The sequence below is a fragment of the Rhea americana genome, unplaced genomic scaffold (assembly GCF_003343005.1).
Source record: "Rhea americana isolate MKP2758 unplaced genomic scaffold, rheAme1 scaffold_208, whole genome shotgun sequence".
Lineage (NCBI taxonomy): Eukaryota > Metazoa > Chordata > Aves > Rheiformes > Rheidae > Rhea > Rhea americana.
The window spans coordinates 576,947-595,533 of NW_028186239.1; the positions used below are offsets into that span (position 1 = coordinate 576,947).

Genomic DNA, 18,587 nt, shown 5'->3' on the forward strand with positions numbered 1-18,587 from the left:
TGAAAGGAATTCAGCAAAGCTGAACTAGCTTTGCTGGAGCCAGGGCAAATTAAATCACAAAAGGATCTAGCCCAACCTTTACTACAGGAGAAGCTAATGATACCATCCACAATTAAAGCTGCCTGACACTTTTTAGGACGATTCATAGGTGGTTCTCATTAAACATGCAGTTGGGTCAGGTGTATATCTTTTAATAAAGAGTATTTAATTATATTTTATAATTGCAGTCTAGCAACAGAGGCAAGAGAAGTCCATGTACAACGAGCTGGGCACAGAACTGTATGCATTAGAAATGAGTAGTGTTTTTCTCCATTTCTCATTTGTCAGTGAATAAAGGGTAGCAAGTGTTGATCTGATCCCAGAGGAGATGCAGAGCTCAGAGAGTGTTTTCGGTGTTTGGTGCTGCAGTAAAGGAGGAACAATTCCAATAAGCCTCCCTCCTCTGATCATTTTAGTGGAYTGCTTAATGTCCATGCTTATTATTATAACATTATTATGTTAACCTATTTATTATAACCTATTTATAACAGCTTTGCAGGCTTTTCTAGCTGCATAGTTGTTTTTCTTATAAGATAAAATTTAGTTTTGCATGACTTTCTAGGCATGTGGTCTGGACCGGCAAGGCCAAATTGTGCTTTGCATGTTGAATGTCTAAGTCCATCTGACTGTCATACTTACTCTCGGTCTCTGTAGAAATGATTTTTCTTTAATAAGCATTCCATATTATAGAAAAGTGCAAGTCAGATGCATCTACTTTAAAATAGAAAGGAGGAGAAAAGATAATATTTTTAAAGCCATATCCTCACAGGCAGGTCTTTGAAGTTAGTAATGTTCTTCTGGCTTATGCTGGTGGAGTTTTTTTGCCCTTGGCAATCTTCTAGGAAACTTTTCAGGGTTAAATCTTACATATTTTCTCCAGTTATTACTGTAATCTTGCTACAGTGAAGCAGCTGCAAGAGCTGCAGAATTTGGCCTAGGAGGCTGTAATAAATGGAAGTTTATGATTATCTAATTTAGACTATGTCACCATCCATTTTTTCTTAAAATGATGCTTATACACACTGGTCTGGACTGAATAGTCTTTCTGGTTCTTTGGTAATGACCCTCTGGGACTTGCCAACATTTTCTCTGTGTGCATCATAAATTTACCCAGAGGCTGAAATTCTGAACTGCATTAGRAATGTTGGCTGTAGGCTAAAACTTTTTTAATTAGAAGTTTTCTGTTGGAAAACTTCATTTTGAGAAACCATTTTTCATGAGCTATATAGATCACAGTGAAAATACTGAAAAAAGTTTTCCAGAAAAATCTCTCATTTCAGAAAAAAGAGGAAAATATCCTATTAAAATGAAATTAAATTTTGAAGTATTTGATTTTTTTATTCCATTATTTCATGACAGAACAGCAGTGCCGATACATAATTGTGAAAGACAGTGGAATGCTATGACATGACTCGACTTGATACCATTTGTCATGAGTTAATTCATGAATAATGAAAGTAATATACATTTTGAGAAATAAAAAATAAAATGCTCCTTTGTCACTTTGTGCAAAACTTAGGAGGCGCTGATTAGAAGGCACTGATTTTTGTTTGAAGTTACYGTGAATAGACTAATTTCAAATGTGGAATTCTCCCACAAAAAATGGAAATTCTAAGCTTTTCAGCCATCTCTTATTCTTAGGAGGTAGCATTAAAGGTGACACATCAAAACTGTACTGTACAAAGAAGAAACTCAACAATTTCACCTACAGMCGGTTAGTTCATTTCTGATCTTAGCATATAATTTTGCACAGACGTCCACAATAACATGCCTAGGATTGGAAKAGTCCACTCTCATCTTCTGTTCCATTCTTCTAAATGACCACAGCTGTTTTTCTTTACAGAACAGTAGGTGGGGAGTAAATCTAACATGGATATAAATCAGGAGTCATTCCATTAGAGTCATGGGCTCATTTCTAGTCATCTTTTGTAAATCTAGAGCGACACCACTAAAGTCAATGGAATAGCTTCGGGTTTACTTTGGATCTAAAAGAGATTAGAATTTGACTTTATATTTATTGGCACAAATTTGTGTAAACAAGTAAAGAAGGATTGATATGCTTTTTACTTAGAAAAGGATGCAAATGTTAGGAAATGTAGGAGTGTTAGCAGGTTTGTGAGAATGCCATCACAYAGAAGTGGTCCGTGGCATAGTAAATGCAAGCTGCCAATTTAAGTTTGGCACCTGTACACAACAAAAAAACTAGCTAGACCATTAGTAAGAGAGGAGCTAACAAGATCAATTTTCCTTGGCAGTAAAGCTGGCTTAAGAAGTTCCCACCATCTTTTCTAACTTTAGCTGTGTACTCTTGGCTTCATATTGAAGTTCACTTTCTTGTTACTGGAACTGATACTAATTTTTATGAACCTGTGGTGTCAAGTTGATTGTTGAAATTATTCAGGTTAAAAATCAAGTATTCTCAAAGAAAGAAATTAAAAAGCTGTCTCAGAATGGCACTTCGCCCTGTGGGATAAGGTCCATCTCTACACTAATGTAGATAAATGCCTACTGAACTASATCTGGCTTGCATTCAAACAGACTCATCACCAAAAAAGTCCCTTATCATAGAACTATATCAGCTTCCACTCCAGTGATCACTGATTGTAACAAAATGTTCTTACGGAGAGAAAGGTAACATCATGGTCACCGTCTTCTGGAAGCTTGTGTCCTATATTTTCTGAGATGAATCCATCTTGATCCAATTTCCTTCAGAAACATAAATGACCTCTTTAACCACATGATTATYAGTGCTCATTGCACACTGTTTTTCCCCAACAAAAAACCTCAAAATTACTTTTTTAAAAACTTCCATTTTAAAGGGGAATTTGGACCTGRGAAACTGTGAGAAGTTAAGTGATGAGCTTCATACTACAGTAGAAAATCTCTCAAAATATTCAAAAGGCTTGTAGTATACAGCACYCTATGCAATTTCTTCTGCACACATGAAGAAAGTCATTGCATTTGATGGACAAATTCTGTCTATTGTTCTGAAACTCTCTGTATTTCATAATTACTGCTCATTTTCTATTTTAATGTAAGGGAAAGGGGGGAAAACGGAAAAAACATTGAAGGTGATGTTGTGTCAGGTCAGCAGATTTTGGACAATTTACAGTCTTTGTCCTGATCATTCCCCTTGTCAGTATTTATTTAGTATGGCAAGCTAGCTGTATTAAAGTTAATCACTAGTGCAAGAAAATGATTAATGAATTGAGAACATGTAGAAGGGTCAGGACAGTATGTTGAGAAGAATTTATGTTAATGAAAATGATGACTTTTAAGGCTAAAAAGCTTTGTGGTATATTGAGGTAAGAAGAGTCTTCACACTACAAAGCCATTATGAAGACACTTAGTGTCTTATGTTTTGTACACTGCACTTAGGATAAGGAAGTCATTCAAAACACATATAGGCAGAAGGAAAGGAATAGTTTAAGTTTTTTATAGGATTCACTCTCTTATGAAAAGAGATAGCACAAAAATTAGCAAAAGAGTAACCATATTGAGCAACAGCTGGAAAAAGATTTCCCTGTAGAAGCACAGAATAGGGGAATGATAGTTGTGCTGCAAAGGAATAGTCTAGTCTTTTGGAGTTTTCAAGAATCATTTTCAGGAGAATGGGACAAAAATGTCTTCCAYGGAATAATCAGAGATGTCTGCTCCCAGGAGCCAGCTCCTTGAGTTTTACAAGTAATACAAGGCTAGGAGAAAAAGGTGGGAATTATTTTCATGAAGGTATGTGATCCTGCGGTGGTTCTGGATTCTTTTGATCTTCACTGTCTTACACACTAGCTCTTAAGCATGATGGATCTTCTCTAGCTTGGCTACAGGAGTTAGGCAACAGGCTGGGACCTGGGAATTGCACTGGGAGTTGGACTACAAGCAAACATGGTCACTTGTTTAACAGGATTCTCCCTGGAAGAAAGAGGACTACAATACTAGGGTTTATTTGGTTTCATCTCTACAGAGCTTTCAAGGAGGGGACATCCATTGTCTCAACTTTCCTACTGTAGCCCAACCTTTCAGCCTCCCTCAACATGAATCCTCAGACTTGCAAAGGGTCTTCTTCACCGCCTGGAGAAAAAGAGCAGTTCAGTCTATTTTCTTCCCTTTCAGAATCACGTAGGAGGGATCCTACGGGTGCTGTAAAAGGCCTTCAGTGCCTGCCAGGGATGCCACACCTATGCAGTCTGATAAAAAGGCATGGATTTGCTTTGTCCCTCCTCTGAGCTAACTAGATACTTCCAAAAGCCATGCAGTGCTATGCCTGAGATAACATATACTGCTTCACAGCTGCCACTGTATGGCTAGTAGATTGTATGTGACTTACATSCATCCTTAAGAACATGAGGTTTTGTCCCTAGTCTGTCACAACAATTACCTAAATCATTTGAAGTCCAAAATAATCTATTGGGGGCAGCCCATCTATACCTGGCATAGCATTTTCAGCACTCCAAATAATCATGGTGGTGAGCTAGAACTTCATATCCTCATTAGGAGAAAGATCAACACTGTACAGTTTTACACAGAGCAGAGGACTGAGCTGGAGGCATATTTGATCTACCAGAGCTCTTTTCAAATGCAGTGACATTGTTGCAATTCAAACTCAAGCATGGCACTCTTCATAATGCGTTTGGAAGATTATGCTGAGATGTTTGACTATGAGTATGTGYACTTGCCGTGAAACTAATGTAACAAAGGCACAGCAGTGAAGAATGGATTTGATCGATTAATGAGACAAAGCACTGATTCTGATTTTAGAATTAAAATATCTTCTTCTAGCCTCTTTTGGAGCTGTAAGTGCTTTCTTGACCATTGTGCGATTTTGTTGAACACCCAGGCTACTGCCTTTTTAAAAAATAGCTACTATCATTTTTAATAGGAAAAAGTATGTGCTTTGTATGTGTTTTTTTCAAAGCACAGTATTTGAGCTATAGCTCTATTTAGCCATCAATTTACACTCAACATTGACCAAACTGAGGTGTTGCCTTTTTTTTCTGCAAATACTTACCAGGTTATCCTTAATCAACCAGCAATCATTAAAATGAAATTTATGCCTCYGAAGTGAGCATATCTCTGAAGTGAGCAGTCCATTTTGACTCTACTCTCTCAGTAAATCCATCTCTGGCTCTGCACAGCTTTCATAGACTGAGCCTTTGCTTTTGCTTACARTGCTAACAGCATGATTGTAGACCCTCATTATTTCACGACTTTACTGCATTTCGCTTTTCTCTGCTCTTCCTATTASTCTATTGCATCCACTCTATTTCATATACTTCATACACTTCAACAACCAAACAAATATCTACTCAGTTAAATCACCTTTTTTTCCCCTAACTTCACTTGTTTCCCATTTTAAAGGTACAAGGGGTAGYTATGTCCAGAGCTGGAGCCAATCAATGCCTCAAATCTCTTTTGGCTTCGTTAGGTAACCTCCACGTTTTTCACTGTTTTTAGAGCAGAATCTGGTTCATATTTTTAYCTGAGAAGGCTTTATGGCATCCTACACAATAAAAAGTATAATACTGATCATGTTATAAGCTTTGATTTCTTGCCATCACATCAGCTCCTGTATTATATTATTGCAGCCCTTGTAAGCTGCTTTGCAAGCAAAATTCTCTGGGATACCAATGAAAGTACATCCTATTTGATTCACCAGACATATGATACATCAGGGAAGRAATACTTTTTTGATAACTATCAAAGATATGCTATCCTTGTTTACCAGCAGCAATTTAGCAAGATTCAAAACATATTGGATYGTTAGATAGTGAAGATTAATAACTAATCCTTTAGGAAAAGATACTAAAGGTCATATTTTTCATAACCCATGTGGYCAATGGTTAGGATCCTGTGTAAGTGAATTGTTAGACTACCTCATTTTATGCAGTGCTGCATTTCTTTGCTGTGCCTAGTGCAGATTATTGCAAGTGACAAGCTCTCCTAATTTTGGGGTCTGATCTAGTCTGYAGTACATACTTACTTACTTTAATGCCTTTAGTGCGGTTCTCCTTGTCTGTTGCTATTCTGAGAGAAAGTATAACATTTTCCTGAGTTGTGTTTCATCAGTCATCTCARACTGTCCAAGATTCAAAGGCTCAAAACCCCAGAAAGAATCAATCTATGGATAGAAATAGCATAGTAGAATAAAAAACTTACCTTCCAAAGTGTTTCGGAAACTGTAATTGGCCATTTTATCCATGGATCCAGATTCATACTGAGTCAGAGAGAGACAAAATTCAACTTCAGCTGAAGATGGGAGCCTTGGTGTCCTTGATTTATCATTGTTCCCAGGATTTCGCAGTATAGGCCCTTCACTTGTGGCATTGCATAAAGCCTGTTGACTGTTGTACTCTTCAGATCGAGTGCAAATTACCTGTGTAAAACATTTTCTATTAGCACAGTTACAGTGGTTGTAAGAGACAAAAGCAAAGAAAGATTTTAATTAATTTTTAAAAGAGTRAAGTAAGTGTACAAAGTAATCAGTTTTGTTATAAGGAGAGATTAATTTTAAAATTTTCTGTGTATGATTTTAATGTAAACTGGGATATTTAATAGAAGATAAGTCTCTGCCTTGGTACATATTTTGAAATAATTCACTAGTTCATGTCTGAAACTGTCCATATGGACTGAGGTAACATCAATTCTCATTTACACCCTTGTAGAGTCACTGTGACTAAGTTCAGTACTACTAATGCAGCAGAACACAAAAATATGCTGCTGCAGTCACCAAATGGAGGCTTTTGACTTCAGCAGATGGAAAAGGAAAAAAGCCATAATTGCAGAGTTTTGTCCCCACACTGTAAGGCGGGAACTCTTGGAATATGGAAAAATACACATTATCTTTTTTTCTGAAAATATCTGTTCATGTTTTGTTAGGCTAACTGGGCTCTATTGCACTGTGTYTAGATGATATGTTATATACTAAAAGGGATAAGACCCTGCTCTATCCCACACAAGTGTTTTGGGAATTAATATAACAGAAGCTGAGATGTCATAATGATGACATCTGATAGGAAAAGACCTTGGGCACAGAGATGGATACAGATACTAAATATTGTCAGATCCAGYATGATTTATAAAAAAGTTCTGGGTTCACAGGAAGGTTCAATTTACCATGGCATAATAAGTCATCATTTATCAGATTATCTGTGGAAATTGTCAGTCCAGTTTCAGACTCGTGGAAGTGCAAGGTGGTTCAAYACAACTTCAAACAATGGTCGKGTAAGTTAAATTCCTTCACATTTTCCATAGRTTAAAAGTACCCACACAGATTGTCACTGTTACTAAGATGGTGTTCAATGTCTTGCTTTTTTCAAKGTCTTTTAGTGTCTTTAGTTCAATAACTTGTTACTAAGGACATGGGCACTCTGACGACCAAGAGCTTCTACAGTAACTACAGAGAGCATCTCACTACATCCCTGCTTGTTTATAGAAATGATGAGAATGAAAGTGGGATATCTTTTCATATCTTGGTTCAATAAATGCACTGGGAGTTAGCACATGTACTAACTCACCTTCCTACTTTATTTTGAGGAACCTGCTTGACAGGGAGTCAGGATGGAGGAAAATGTAATGACACAGTGACATGTGGAAGGTTATTTGGATGATTTGGTGGTCTCTTCTAGTGGTACAATTGATGGATCTATGAAACAGTGGCTCAAGACTTCCAGGAGCTGTTCTGTATGCACCTCAGGTGRTGCTAAGGGTCTGAAACAATGCTGATGTCTCTTGTTTTTCTTTTTCTAAAAAAACCCTCAAAAAGAAATAMAATTCCAAACAAATCAGAGATCTCTTCAAAATATAGAGCTCTGTGGTTATCAGGTAATCAGTGAAGTTAATTAGAACATTTTGTGGAAAAAGAACTGATCTCAATACTGAGTGATACATTGTAGTAGAGAACACGTAACACTAAAACCTAGAGATGTCTTTCATCCTGGAGATATATTCTACTTCATSGACTGAAACAATGAACAAGAAGCTSAGTGCAAGCAATCGTATTTGCTGTGAGTGACACGGAAGAACATGAGAATCCGTATTAGTAAAGGCAGCGAGTTGGAGGTTCATTTTGCCAGCACTAGCTGTGTACAAACTGTCAGACTACAGTAACCTTGAGGGCTACCTCTACAGTTAATAAATAGGGAGAGGCCTCTCCAGAGYGTGATTCAGCCTGCCTAAATACCTAAGTGAGAGTCCATACTTCTGGGGCTCTTTCTATTGACTAAGTCAACAAAAGAAAATATATAAAAATCCAACGTGGAAACTGTCTCTGGACTGCAGTTATTAAAGGAAGCAAAATTAAGAGTGTTCAGCTAGCTTAGTGCTCTGTTTCTGCATTAGGATGGGATGAATCACACCATGGAGGCATGGATGTGTCTCTGTACTAACTAAAGAAAGAAACAAAAGCAACTTGCCTCGCTTCTTACCTAACTTTTGAATGACTAGAAGGAGATGAGATGAATCCTATTCTAAGCAATTTGACCACAGATTCACAGAAAATGTACGACAGAGTTGGTAATATAACCTAGATTTCTTACAAATCTGGCATTCTTATATGATAAGATTTCTATGAATATGAATCTCATGAATAAATTATCCTCATCTTTTTTTGAGGAGATAAGAAAACTTATCAGAGAAATTTATCCTTCGAGACCACTCTGTTAACTGCAATTTGTCATAGCTTGTTAGAGCTACTAAGGTGCCCTTGGTARCTGTAGGTAGGAGTCGTCAAGGGAAGTTTCATGTGTACTGGGCACAGCACACCCATCGAGGGTCACCAAAGGGGGACAAGATTGTTCCTCTGAGAGGTTCTTTTCACAATCCTCACCAAGAAGGGAAAGAGTGAGAGGGAGAGACCTGCAGATGTAAACACAAAACATACTTTTTTATTATTGCTTTCTCTTAATTAAAGAAAAGTTTGCATTCTTGTAGTTCATCCCAGCTGGAACGAAAATAGGAGGATGATTCAGACTGGGGGAGATTCTCTAGTAATTTTGTGTTTAGAAAAAGTGCTTAGTCCTATTTATCTACAACTGCACTAGTCAAGAAGGCAGGTGTGCCTTGGCTGGTGGATCTCAACCCATTTCCCAGACTGTCTCTTTGTTCAGAGACTATATGCACGTAAGCTTTCTGCCCAGCTCTTTTTTCTCAGGGCCTTATCCAATGCTACTTCTGGCTTTTCTGCTATGCCATCTCTGTCCTTTCATCCTTCTCTCTCTGCTGCTCGGTAGATATATCCGTAGTACATCCTAAAGAGGAATCACATGTTCAAGATGAGGCTATTTGGCTGTTTAGACAAGAAGTCTTTTAGTATGAGCTTGAATGCATCTAAAAAAAGGAACATTTCCCCATTCCTTCGTTTGTCAGTTCCAGTGGGGTTTAATGCAACTCAGTGCTATGAGGCTTATAAATGGATACAGTGCTATTTTTTTTTCCTATTTATGTCTCAATGTAGTCCTCATTAACTGATTGACTAATTATATGTAGTYTAAATAGAAGCCAGATGCTATAAGACATCCAGTGACGCAAGGTCATGAAATGCCAACATAAGAGACAGCAATGAAAATGCTTTTTGTGACCTTTTGCTATTTGTCCTGAACTAAAAAATTAAAGTCTGGCCATAAAAGTAGCCTCTATGCTTTTCCAGAAAGCTATAATTTAGGTAATACAAATTATCAGTCTGTGTTATTATTTGCTGTTTTACTAATCTTGTGAAGTGAAAGTGGTAAGAGCGTATAAGTCAGTTAAATGCTTTTAGTGGTCTTCCTGGATTTAATCTGTAAAATTTATGCAATATGGGTCATGTCATTGCCTTCTTTTCATTCCGTAGGAAAACTTTCTACTAGAAACATGTTTAAAGACACGATTTTCCCCTCTTTTTTTGGAAGAGTTCTGAGTAAATTTCTTCTTGTCCTGGAGAACGCTTAATACCCAAACTGCACTGAGTGCCCGCTCTTCAGCACGTGTAAATCCACCGGGTCCAGGGAAATTTTTTAGGCAGATGCTCTGAAACGAAGCTTATGTAAGTAGTTAGCAGAGCAAGCACCAGTAGATGGCACTCCAGAATATGAAGCAATTGCTCTTGGGCCTTGTAAGCAACTGAAAAAAGGAAAAAACCTCAGTACACTGCAGTTGAGATCTTCCACACAGCTCTTTTTATCATTTCTTAGAAAACAGACTGTAAATGTGTGGAAGCGCTGCTGCTGTCTCGCACCTTTTTGCARATGGGAAACCCTTTTACCTTTCAGTATGTAACAGGCTGTGCAGACCAGCACCTGAACCTAAAGAAAGCGAATTGCTTTGCAGCAGTCTTCAGCTGTGTTCAGTCCTTTGTCTGCTATTTTTAAATTCAAAGCTTTTGGGGTTTTGATGACAAATTCTTTGGGGTTACTTTGTACTTATTGGATCTGTGCTCACGGGGATACGCAATACGTCCAACATACACCCACACACCTGGAATAGGTGATTATTTTCCTGCGGTATTGAAGGAGCTGCTCAGCTGCAAACTAACCTGAAGTTCACTAGTTTGCTAATGAAGTAAGGCCACTCAAAGGGTTAATCTGCACTTCTGCACAGGGCTTCCTTTTAGAGATGATCCCTTTCCTTTGCCTTGTTTCTGAGCCCACTGAGCACAAGTCCAGAAACCACATATGCATATATTCATAATACTATGAATATTATGCTCCAGCTTAAAATACACTGAAAGAACTGGTTCAGAGTACAGRCAGAGCAACCACGTGATTGTCCTCACTTGTTTATTGGACGTATCCCAGTTCTCCTGAGGGCCAGGATGTGGGCATTGCTGGGTGATGGCGTTTCTGTGTRCCCAGTTTTCCTGCAGATATCTGAGCTGGAGCCCTGAGTCACACTACAGAGCTGAAAGAGACTTTGCACTGCTTCGGCACTTTGCTTATTCTCACCCACGTGCTTGGGAATGGCATTAAGGTGCTGTCCTCATACCTGATCTAAAACATGCAGCAGTTGTAAAGGGATTTAACTTTTACTTTTGGCTACATTAGAGCCTAACATAGTCTAATCTTAGCTATATGGCATCCAGAAACCAATTACTCATTCAACTAGGAAAATGCAAGAAAAACTCCAAATAATCTGTGGCAGAACAAGCAGTGCTTTGGGGAGCTTRTTTTTATAGGCAGAATTTTAAAATGTGCTATAGCAGACCAAAGGATTTTGAAGAGACTATGTATATTTATATCTATTTCTTCATGAATATTAGCAGAACTGGAAAGATAAAACAGAAAACTGARTAAAAGAAAATCTGAAAAGTAAAACTTCAAAGAAATTCTATGAACCACCTTTATGCATATATAAGGTCATAAGTCATCTCTGTGACCCTTACCGCATATGCGTGAACTGGGGGAGCTACTAAACTCAAGCTGCAAGGTGATGAGACAGCACAAAGTGAGAGCACTGAAACAAGCCCAGACCCTTCGAGGTGTTTCCTCAGTCTTCAGTAAACCTGGCTGAGTTTCATCTTTTTGCTCAGAGTCAGTCTGAGGGATAATTTACGTCCCATTCAACACCTCAAAATGATGCTGGGGTGGAGTAGGAATTTCAGTTATCAATTACTGCTGAAATATTCATTAATATCTTCTGGTTTGGCAGACTGTGATTCCCTACTGTCCGGCTGCTGCCAATGTACCCTTTTAGTGTTGCTTTCTCCACGTCTACCACAAATTCACCAAGGCCAATACCTATATCTGCAGGTAGGTTTCTTTTTTTGGTGATTTATTAACAAACCTCAACTTTTATGAAATTCCCTAGCTATTAATTTCTATAGTTCTGATTATTTTTTAAACTATACAGCTCCTGAGCAACCACTGCCATATGCTAGATAATAGCCTAGCAACCGGAGGCCAAATCAATGCTTTCAGCCACCAGTGATCCCATGAAACCACTGGAATTTGAGATTTCAGCAACATAAGGAGTCTGAAGATGTCCAACTGTCTTTCCCTGCTGTGCGTAGATCCTGATTCCTTCGGGAAGTGGTATAAAGACTCAGTTCTGTTTTCGCATGTAGAGATTACCTCTTTGCAACAGGAAATGTTTCAAATTTGTAATCTATGTAAGCGTATCATTAGAGGCTAATCTTGATAAATTCTTCTTTGATAGTTGCTTGCTCCATTTCAGCTGTTGTCTTTTAATTTACCAGCCTGTAGCTGGCACCAAAACCTGTAAGTTGCAATAAAAAACTAAAGTTTTTTTATTTTTGAGTTTGTAAGATTTTTAAAAATATTTGTTTATTTATGAAATACTTCTTGGTATGTTTGAATTTATGAGATGTTCAGACATCCACAAGTAGCTGGATGTGGGACTGTGGCTGATTTGCCTATGCCTCCGATGTTAAAAGCATTGGCTAAAGTGTGAGACCCTGTGAAATAGGTTCAAATGGGATTTTGTAACACTTATGCAGCCTTTGATTTGAGCCATCAGCAAAGCTTGGCATAGAGGCCAGAGGTAACAGAAGGGTCCTGTGGTAGTGTATTTATCTCCACATCAGCCCTGTGAGCAAAGTGCTTTCTCCTTCGATTACAGGTAAACGCTAAGGCACAAGAAGAATATGGCTAGATGCAGGAAAAGGCTCAAATGTCACAGGACTGGTTTGTGAGTACCAAATACAGAACGTGAAAATCTGAAACATATTCAACATTTGGCATTGCCTGAACCTCCACAATATCAAAAAAGACACATCAGAGATGCCTCTTCTAGAAATTCCTTCTCATTCAGTTGCTTGGGGCACCCATCTGAGAAGTAAAAAGTGGTGAGTCAAATTCCCTAGGGCAGAGGGCAGAGAGYAGAACCTGATTCCCTCATTTCCTGTCACCACTAAGATACATTTCCTACTGCATATTTTGTGAGAAGAATACCTAATTCCTAGAAAGAGTTTAGGATTACTAATGCCATCACAGATGTCTACCTTTCCATAATTTTGAGCAGGATGCAGAAATGTCTGGGGTTTAATCTGTGTCCCTCTCCTCAAGCTTCTTACCATCCATCCATGGTACTCAGCATCTCACAGTGAGGATTTAGGACTGGGATGTGTTGCACAGGAGGACATGGGCTCCTTTCTCAGATATGTCAATGCCCCCAGGTAGAAGCTGGATACAACAGCAGTTCTTGTTGTCTTAGAATCAAATAGATRTTCAAGTTTACCTAGAAAGTCAGTGATATTTATTCGAAGTCCTAGGCTAATATCTTAAATTGTTCTTTCCATCTCTGTCTATTGACAAAGACCTAAGAAGGTTAAAACAAGTGAAAAATATTTTTGAATCAAAAAAAGGCTTTTGGTGTTTGTATTTTTGAAAATTTCTTGCAATTTTTAAAGGTGAACAGAAAATAATGCTTTGAGACTCTCAGACTATTCAGCTAGCAATTCAGCTCCCAGTAAACTGTGCTTAGAATTAAGTAACTGTATCTGAATAATCAAATTTCATCTTTCTTATGAAGACGTGTTTTCAGGTAATGGATCTAAAGTACTGCCGCTGTTTGGTCAGGAGCATTATACCCGTTTTATATCGGTGTAAATTGTTTCCCCTTTGTAACATTTTTGCATTTGTAAGTGGTTCTTCAGGGTGATGCAGAATTAAGTGCTAAGGGAAATTCTCAGTGCTTGGAACAAAGAGTTGGCTCCAGGCTTACACCAGTACAGCTGAGAGCAGGCAGCCCTCCACGCTATGCAATTACTTCTCTCAAGTTGCTCTTCTTTTAGAAGAGATAAAATTCACAGCTAGAGTCGGTGGCCTGTTTGCCACAACAGCAAAACTAAAACTGCACTTACATTTTGTTGCCTCATTTTACTCACGATCTATCCAGAAAACCGGAGGTGGAGAAGCGGTGGGAAGGAACCCAAATCTGTAATGTTAACTCTCAACAAAATTTGAACAATTCTGCTTTTATTTGCAGGGGATTTGCTTGGATTATTAATTTCACTGATTTTGGTAATTTATCCAAATAAATATTTCTTTGAGTAAAACTATTATCTTGAATAATTATAGAATGAATGAATTTCTATCTATAGAAATAGTTATATAATGAATATAGAAATGCTAAAACAAAACAAAATTCTCAARGTGTCATGAAAAGGTTTCATTTTCCACCTTGCTTTCTGTAAGCCTATATGGTGTTGCAGAATTGGTAAAGCATTAGCAGGTGTCATRCAGTCCTAAATAAATCTGAATTCAACATTTGAATCATCACAAACAAGTAACTGAAAGCATAAGAAAATCTTTCCCACCCACCCTGGACATGAACAAAGGAAGCAAACAAAAACAATAAAGTTTCCTGATAGTCTTTCTGGTAAAAACAGAGGGAAGAATCAGAAGTTTCACCTAGATGATAAACATGAGAAGCAAGTGGACAGATAATATTCACTCAGCTAAGTGGTTACAGCAGCATGTGGAAGAAAAAAGTAAAGGGAAAGCTAAAATTTCAGCATGTATTCATGGGTATCCATGTTGCCATGGCAACTTCTCAATGGAATAAAGTATTTTCTCCTTTCTTTAGGGATTAAAAAAACCAACAAGATGCTGCTCCGCAAATAGGCACTTTGCCTTTTAAAATAAATCCATAACTATTTCTTGAGCAAATCTATTTCTGAATTATACTAATATAGCAGGTGTTACTCTGTTATGCTTTGAAAAGACATTTTAATTCTGAAAAGGACACTTTATTATAGATGTGTTATTCAAAAGGTTTCTCTTGCTCTCTCCTTTTTATTTTGCATGCTTATTAAAAACTTGAATTCCTTCACATCCTTCATATTTCTGGATCATCCTCTTCCCCCTCCTTCCCCTCCCTTGCTGTTTAGCTACAGAGCTTGGATAATCAGTGTATTCTGCAGCAGATCTATGGCTGTTTTCCGGTTGAAGCAAAAGCTATTTTTGCTCCCATTTGATTTTCTAGAGTAATATTCTGATCTCTTATTTTGTGCTACTCCAAGGAACTGCATTGACTAAAATTTTTTCTGCCACGAGCAATTGTTAAAATTTGGGTTCCAGGCCATTAAAGAAACATCAGGTTGTCTTATACCTTCATCACAAACTCGTTGACTGAAAATGTAGCTCTGTTCAGTCTCTTTCTTTCACTAGATAGGGCAGAAGAGATGTAAACAGATACAAAATGTTAAAGAGGAATAACTCCCTTGAAGGTTGTTTGTAGTATTGTTTTGGAAATTTTGATAGTGTAATATTTCCAGAAGTAGCTGAAATAAAGTGATTAACACCTAGTTTCAAAAGCGACTTGGGAGATTTCAGCATAAGACTTAGGTGATGTTACATGTACACTAACACCAAACATGCTTTTAATGTGGCACATTTTTTATTTTTGTGTTTTCTGAAGTAATTCAGAAATATCTGTTTAACAAAATTTATTTCGTAAATCTTTGCTTTATTTTCTGAATATATCCATGGGAATTCATTTTAAATGGTAAGTTATAAACACAACTTTTTGTTAAATATATTCATCACTATTGGTTAAGTGTCTGAGTATTTATGAACTACCAGGACGAAGAAATTCTAAGAATCTGGACGTGATTAACAGTACCTTTGAAAAAATGAGGTATACRTACTATCTGACCTCTCCAGTGCTTTTGTAAAATATTGATATCAGCTTGCTCATTTCTTGGTAATATCTGCTTCCTGCTTCTTTGATTATCATATCCAGTATATTGTATTGACAACTCCACTTGACCCAGGTAGCCAGCTCAATTATAGTTTCAATTTATTCCACTTTGATATTTGTACCATTTTCACGCAATTTCATGTAACTATTTAGCTCAGTGTGGAACAGCATCAGATCCATTTCATTCTGCAAAGGCAGTCTAATTAAATTAATAGAGCTTATYCAGATCCATACTGTTAGAAATAAGCAGACTCTTTGCATATGACATCAATATACATGCTCATGGATATATCTACTTTATGGCTATGTCTAACCAGTAAATTTAAATGTGATCAGGAAYGTTCCTGGGAACTGAAGCCAACTGACAGGAAATAGCCATGTCTATGCTGGTAAAACTGTCTTAGCCTCCCAAACAGAGTGGCTGTATGCAGTGTRCTAGAAAGGGACCCTGAAATATTTTAACCCTTGAAAAGTGCCTGTCTGGGGAAAAAAATTAATTGGTACATACAAAATTCGTGCCTTAAAAATGTCCTAGAATAGATATGTTCCAATACCTGGGAATRCTTGAACTGACAGATATAGACACAGCCTATATTATTCAGAGGACATAAGTGATGACTAAATCCAGTATAACCAGCCAAATAAGTCCAGTTAGTCAATGTTTTGTGATGCCAAAGTATTGCAGAGCTGCTGGAGCTTGTATCTCTTTCAATTTCCACTAAATGACTAAAACTACCCAATCTTCATTTAAGATGATGCTACAGAAATAAACAGAACAAAGCTGTGTTTACACCAACATAATCATATACTTCAAAGCCAGAAGGGACTGTAGCTATTGTCATGATGGAGTATGTCCATGCAAGCTGATAGAAATTTATCGTCGTATTTCAGGCAATGTGGTAGGTTAGGAGAAAGTCCCAACAAAATCTCTAGGAGCACTCAATGTGAGAACAGTGCAGTTCAGTTCAGCCATGTGAGACCATACCACCTCTGCAAATACATAACAATTCCTTGRTTTATACACCATTTTACACTGCATTTAAGCGGCAGAAATAACTACTGAGTTTACTTCTTAGTAAACTTTGTAAACTTTGTAAACTTAGTTCCTTTGAGTACGAGAGATAGATTATTATTTTTTGTTTGAACTACTGATGTGAATAGCATAGGCTTTTTTTGTACTCTAAAGATTAATTATATATTTTTTTGAAAAATCTGAAACTAGACAAGSTTAATTCCATAGTTTTTAACTCTTGGTAGAAAAAAGGTATTGGAGGGAGAGGCAGAGCCTCTGAAAACTATTTGCTTCTGTTTTTATTGTTCAGTTGGTAACTGTCTTGCACTGGTTATATACCAGCAATTTGTGTACATAAGTCCTGCTTTATCTCAGCTGTTACTTGAGCTGACCCAAGCCTGGCCTGCAGACACAGAGACATGACCTTCCTCCTTCCTGTCTAGTTTTAGGTTCTTGATTAAGCTGCTGAGTTCTACAGTCAACAAAGAGAAACAGATAAGCAGCTCTAAATGATGATTAAATCCATGTAAAATCTGATTTGCTCTCTGGARTTGCTTACTTTCTCTCCAGGAACTTCTAAGGGAATCCAATGTGGCTGAGCTCCATACTTATGCACCTCACTTAAACATCTGAAGTCAAATGAAATGATTCTATCATAAGCAACTCTGCCCTTACCTTACCTTACCTCAACCTGTCCTTACCTGCCATGAGGAGAAGAATGATGCTGGGCTGAGTAAATTAGGGTTGGTGGGATGTCTGCCGCCCATGTATTCATTGGTGCAGACAACACAGGACTCAGCATCTCGCCAGTCCCAGTAGGGGATGGTGAAATTCTCATCACCTGTTATTTTCTGAATCTCACGTTCCCACAGCAGCAGAAAGGCACGATGCCAAGGCAGAAAACCTGGGGCTTCATGAGCAAAGTCAATGTCCCGCCACACATTTGACCCACCTAAGAGCGTGTCTCGAGAAGCATAATAATGCATCCACACAAAGAGATCGTACACGTTGATGTTCCGGAACATGGGGTTGGAGCCATTGCTCATCTGAGCATACGTGCCAGTAGCAATGACATAGTCCCAGCTTGGGGTGCTCTTCGCCAGGTTGAGGTAGGCGAGGAACTTGTCCTTCTCACTAGTGGTGAGCTGGAAGATGTTTCTTCTCGTTCTCAGTCGTCTTTCAGTACAGCTGACTCCTGAGAAACCAAACTTGCATTCCCCACAGCTGAATCCCATAAAATTGCCTTTGCATTGACACGTCCGATTGTAAAACACAGAAGGCCAATCCTCTCTGTCATCTACTCCTGAGAAAGGGTACTGTGGCCCCAGTGGCGCTCGAGAGAGAAGGATGTCCTGGCAGGACCCTCTGCCGGAGAGCTCCCCACAGSGGGACCCGTCTCCATCCCAGGGAGGACAGCACTCCTTCCTCAACAAGCTTTCGGTGTTTGCACAGGCTCTGGGGAACTGCCCCGTGCAAGGCTGAAGGATCGCTAGCAGAAAACCCATGGCAAACAGAGACATCCTCCTAGGGCAGCAGGAGAGCATTGGCGTTACGCTTCAGTGCATGAAGAGCTCTGTCTGACTCCTTCCAAAGTCCTGGGCATGAAAGAAATTTCTCCACGCTACAGGGAACACTTCACTGCACCCTCCAACATTCTTCCCCATTCCTACCCTGGGCACATTTACACACAAAATACAGTTCGCAGTTAATCTGATTATCACATGTCCTGGGTGAAAGCCAAGTGACTTTTCTCCCCACTCCTTACAAGTTTCAGAAATACAGGCACTTATTATTTACATTCATCTTCTGCCTAGCACATGACTGCTTTACTGCGGCAATTGGGGAGGAAGTAAAATTAAAATCTGGACACAGAAACAACTGTCGGCTCCTCAAATTACTTGTTTGA

General features: G+C 38.4%; 1 protein-coding gene across 1 annotated transcript in view; it reads right to left on the minus strand.

Moving 5' to 3' along the window:
- Positions 1 to 18,225, minus strand: part of TYR (tyrosinase) — a 55,977-nt gene extending 37,752 nt beyond the window's left edge. The window contains exons 1-2 of the mRNA XM_085304374.1: positions 17,383 to 18,225; positions 6,193 to 6,409 (exon numbers count right to left, since the gene is read on the minus strand). Coding sequence (XP_085160500.1) covers positions 6,193 to 6,409; positions 17,383 to 18,225 — 1,060 coding nt within the window. The remainder of the gene's footprint in view (positions 1 to 6,192; positions 6,410 to 17,382) is intronic.
- Between the last annotated feature and the right edge of the window lie 362 nt (positions 18,226 to 18,587).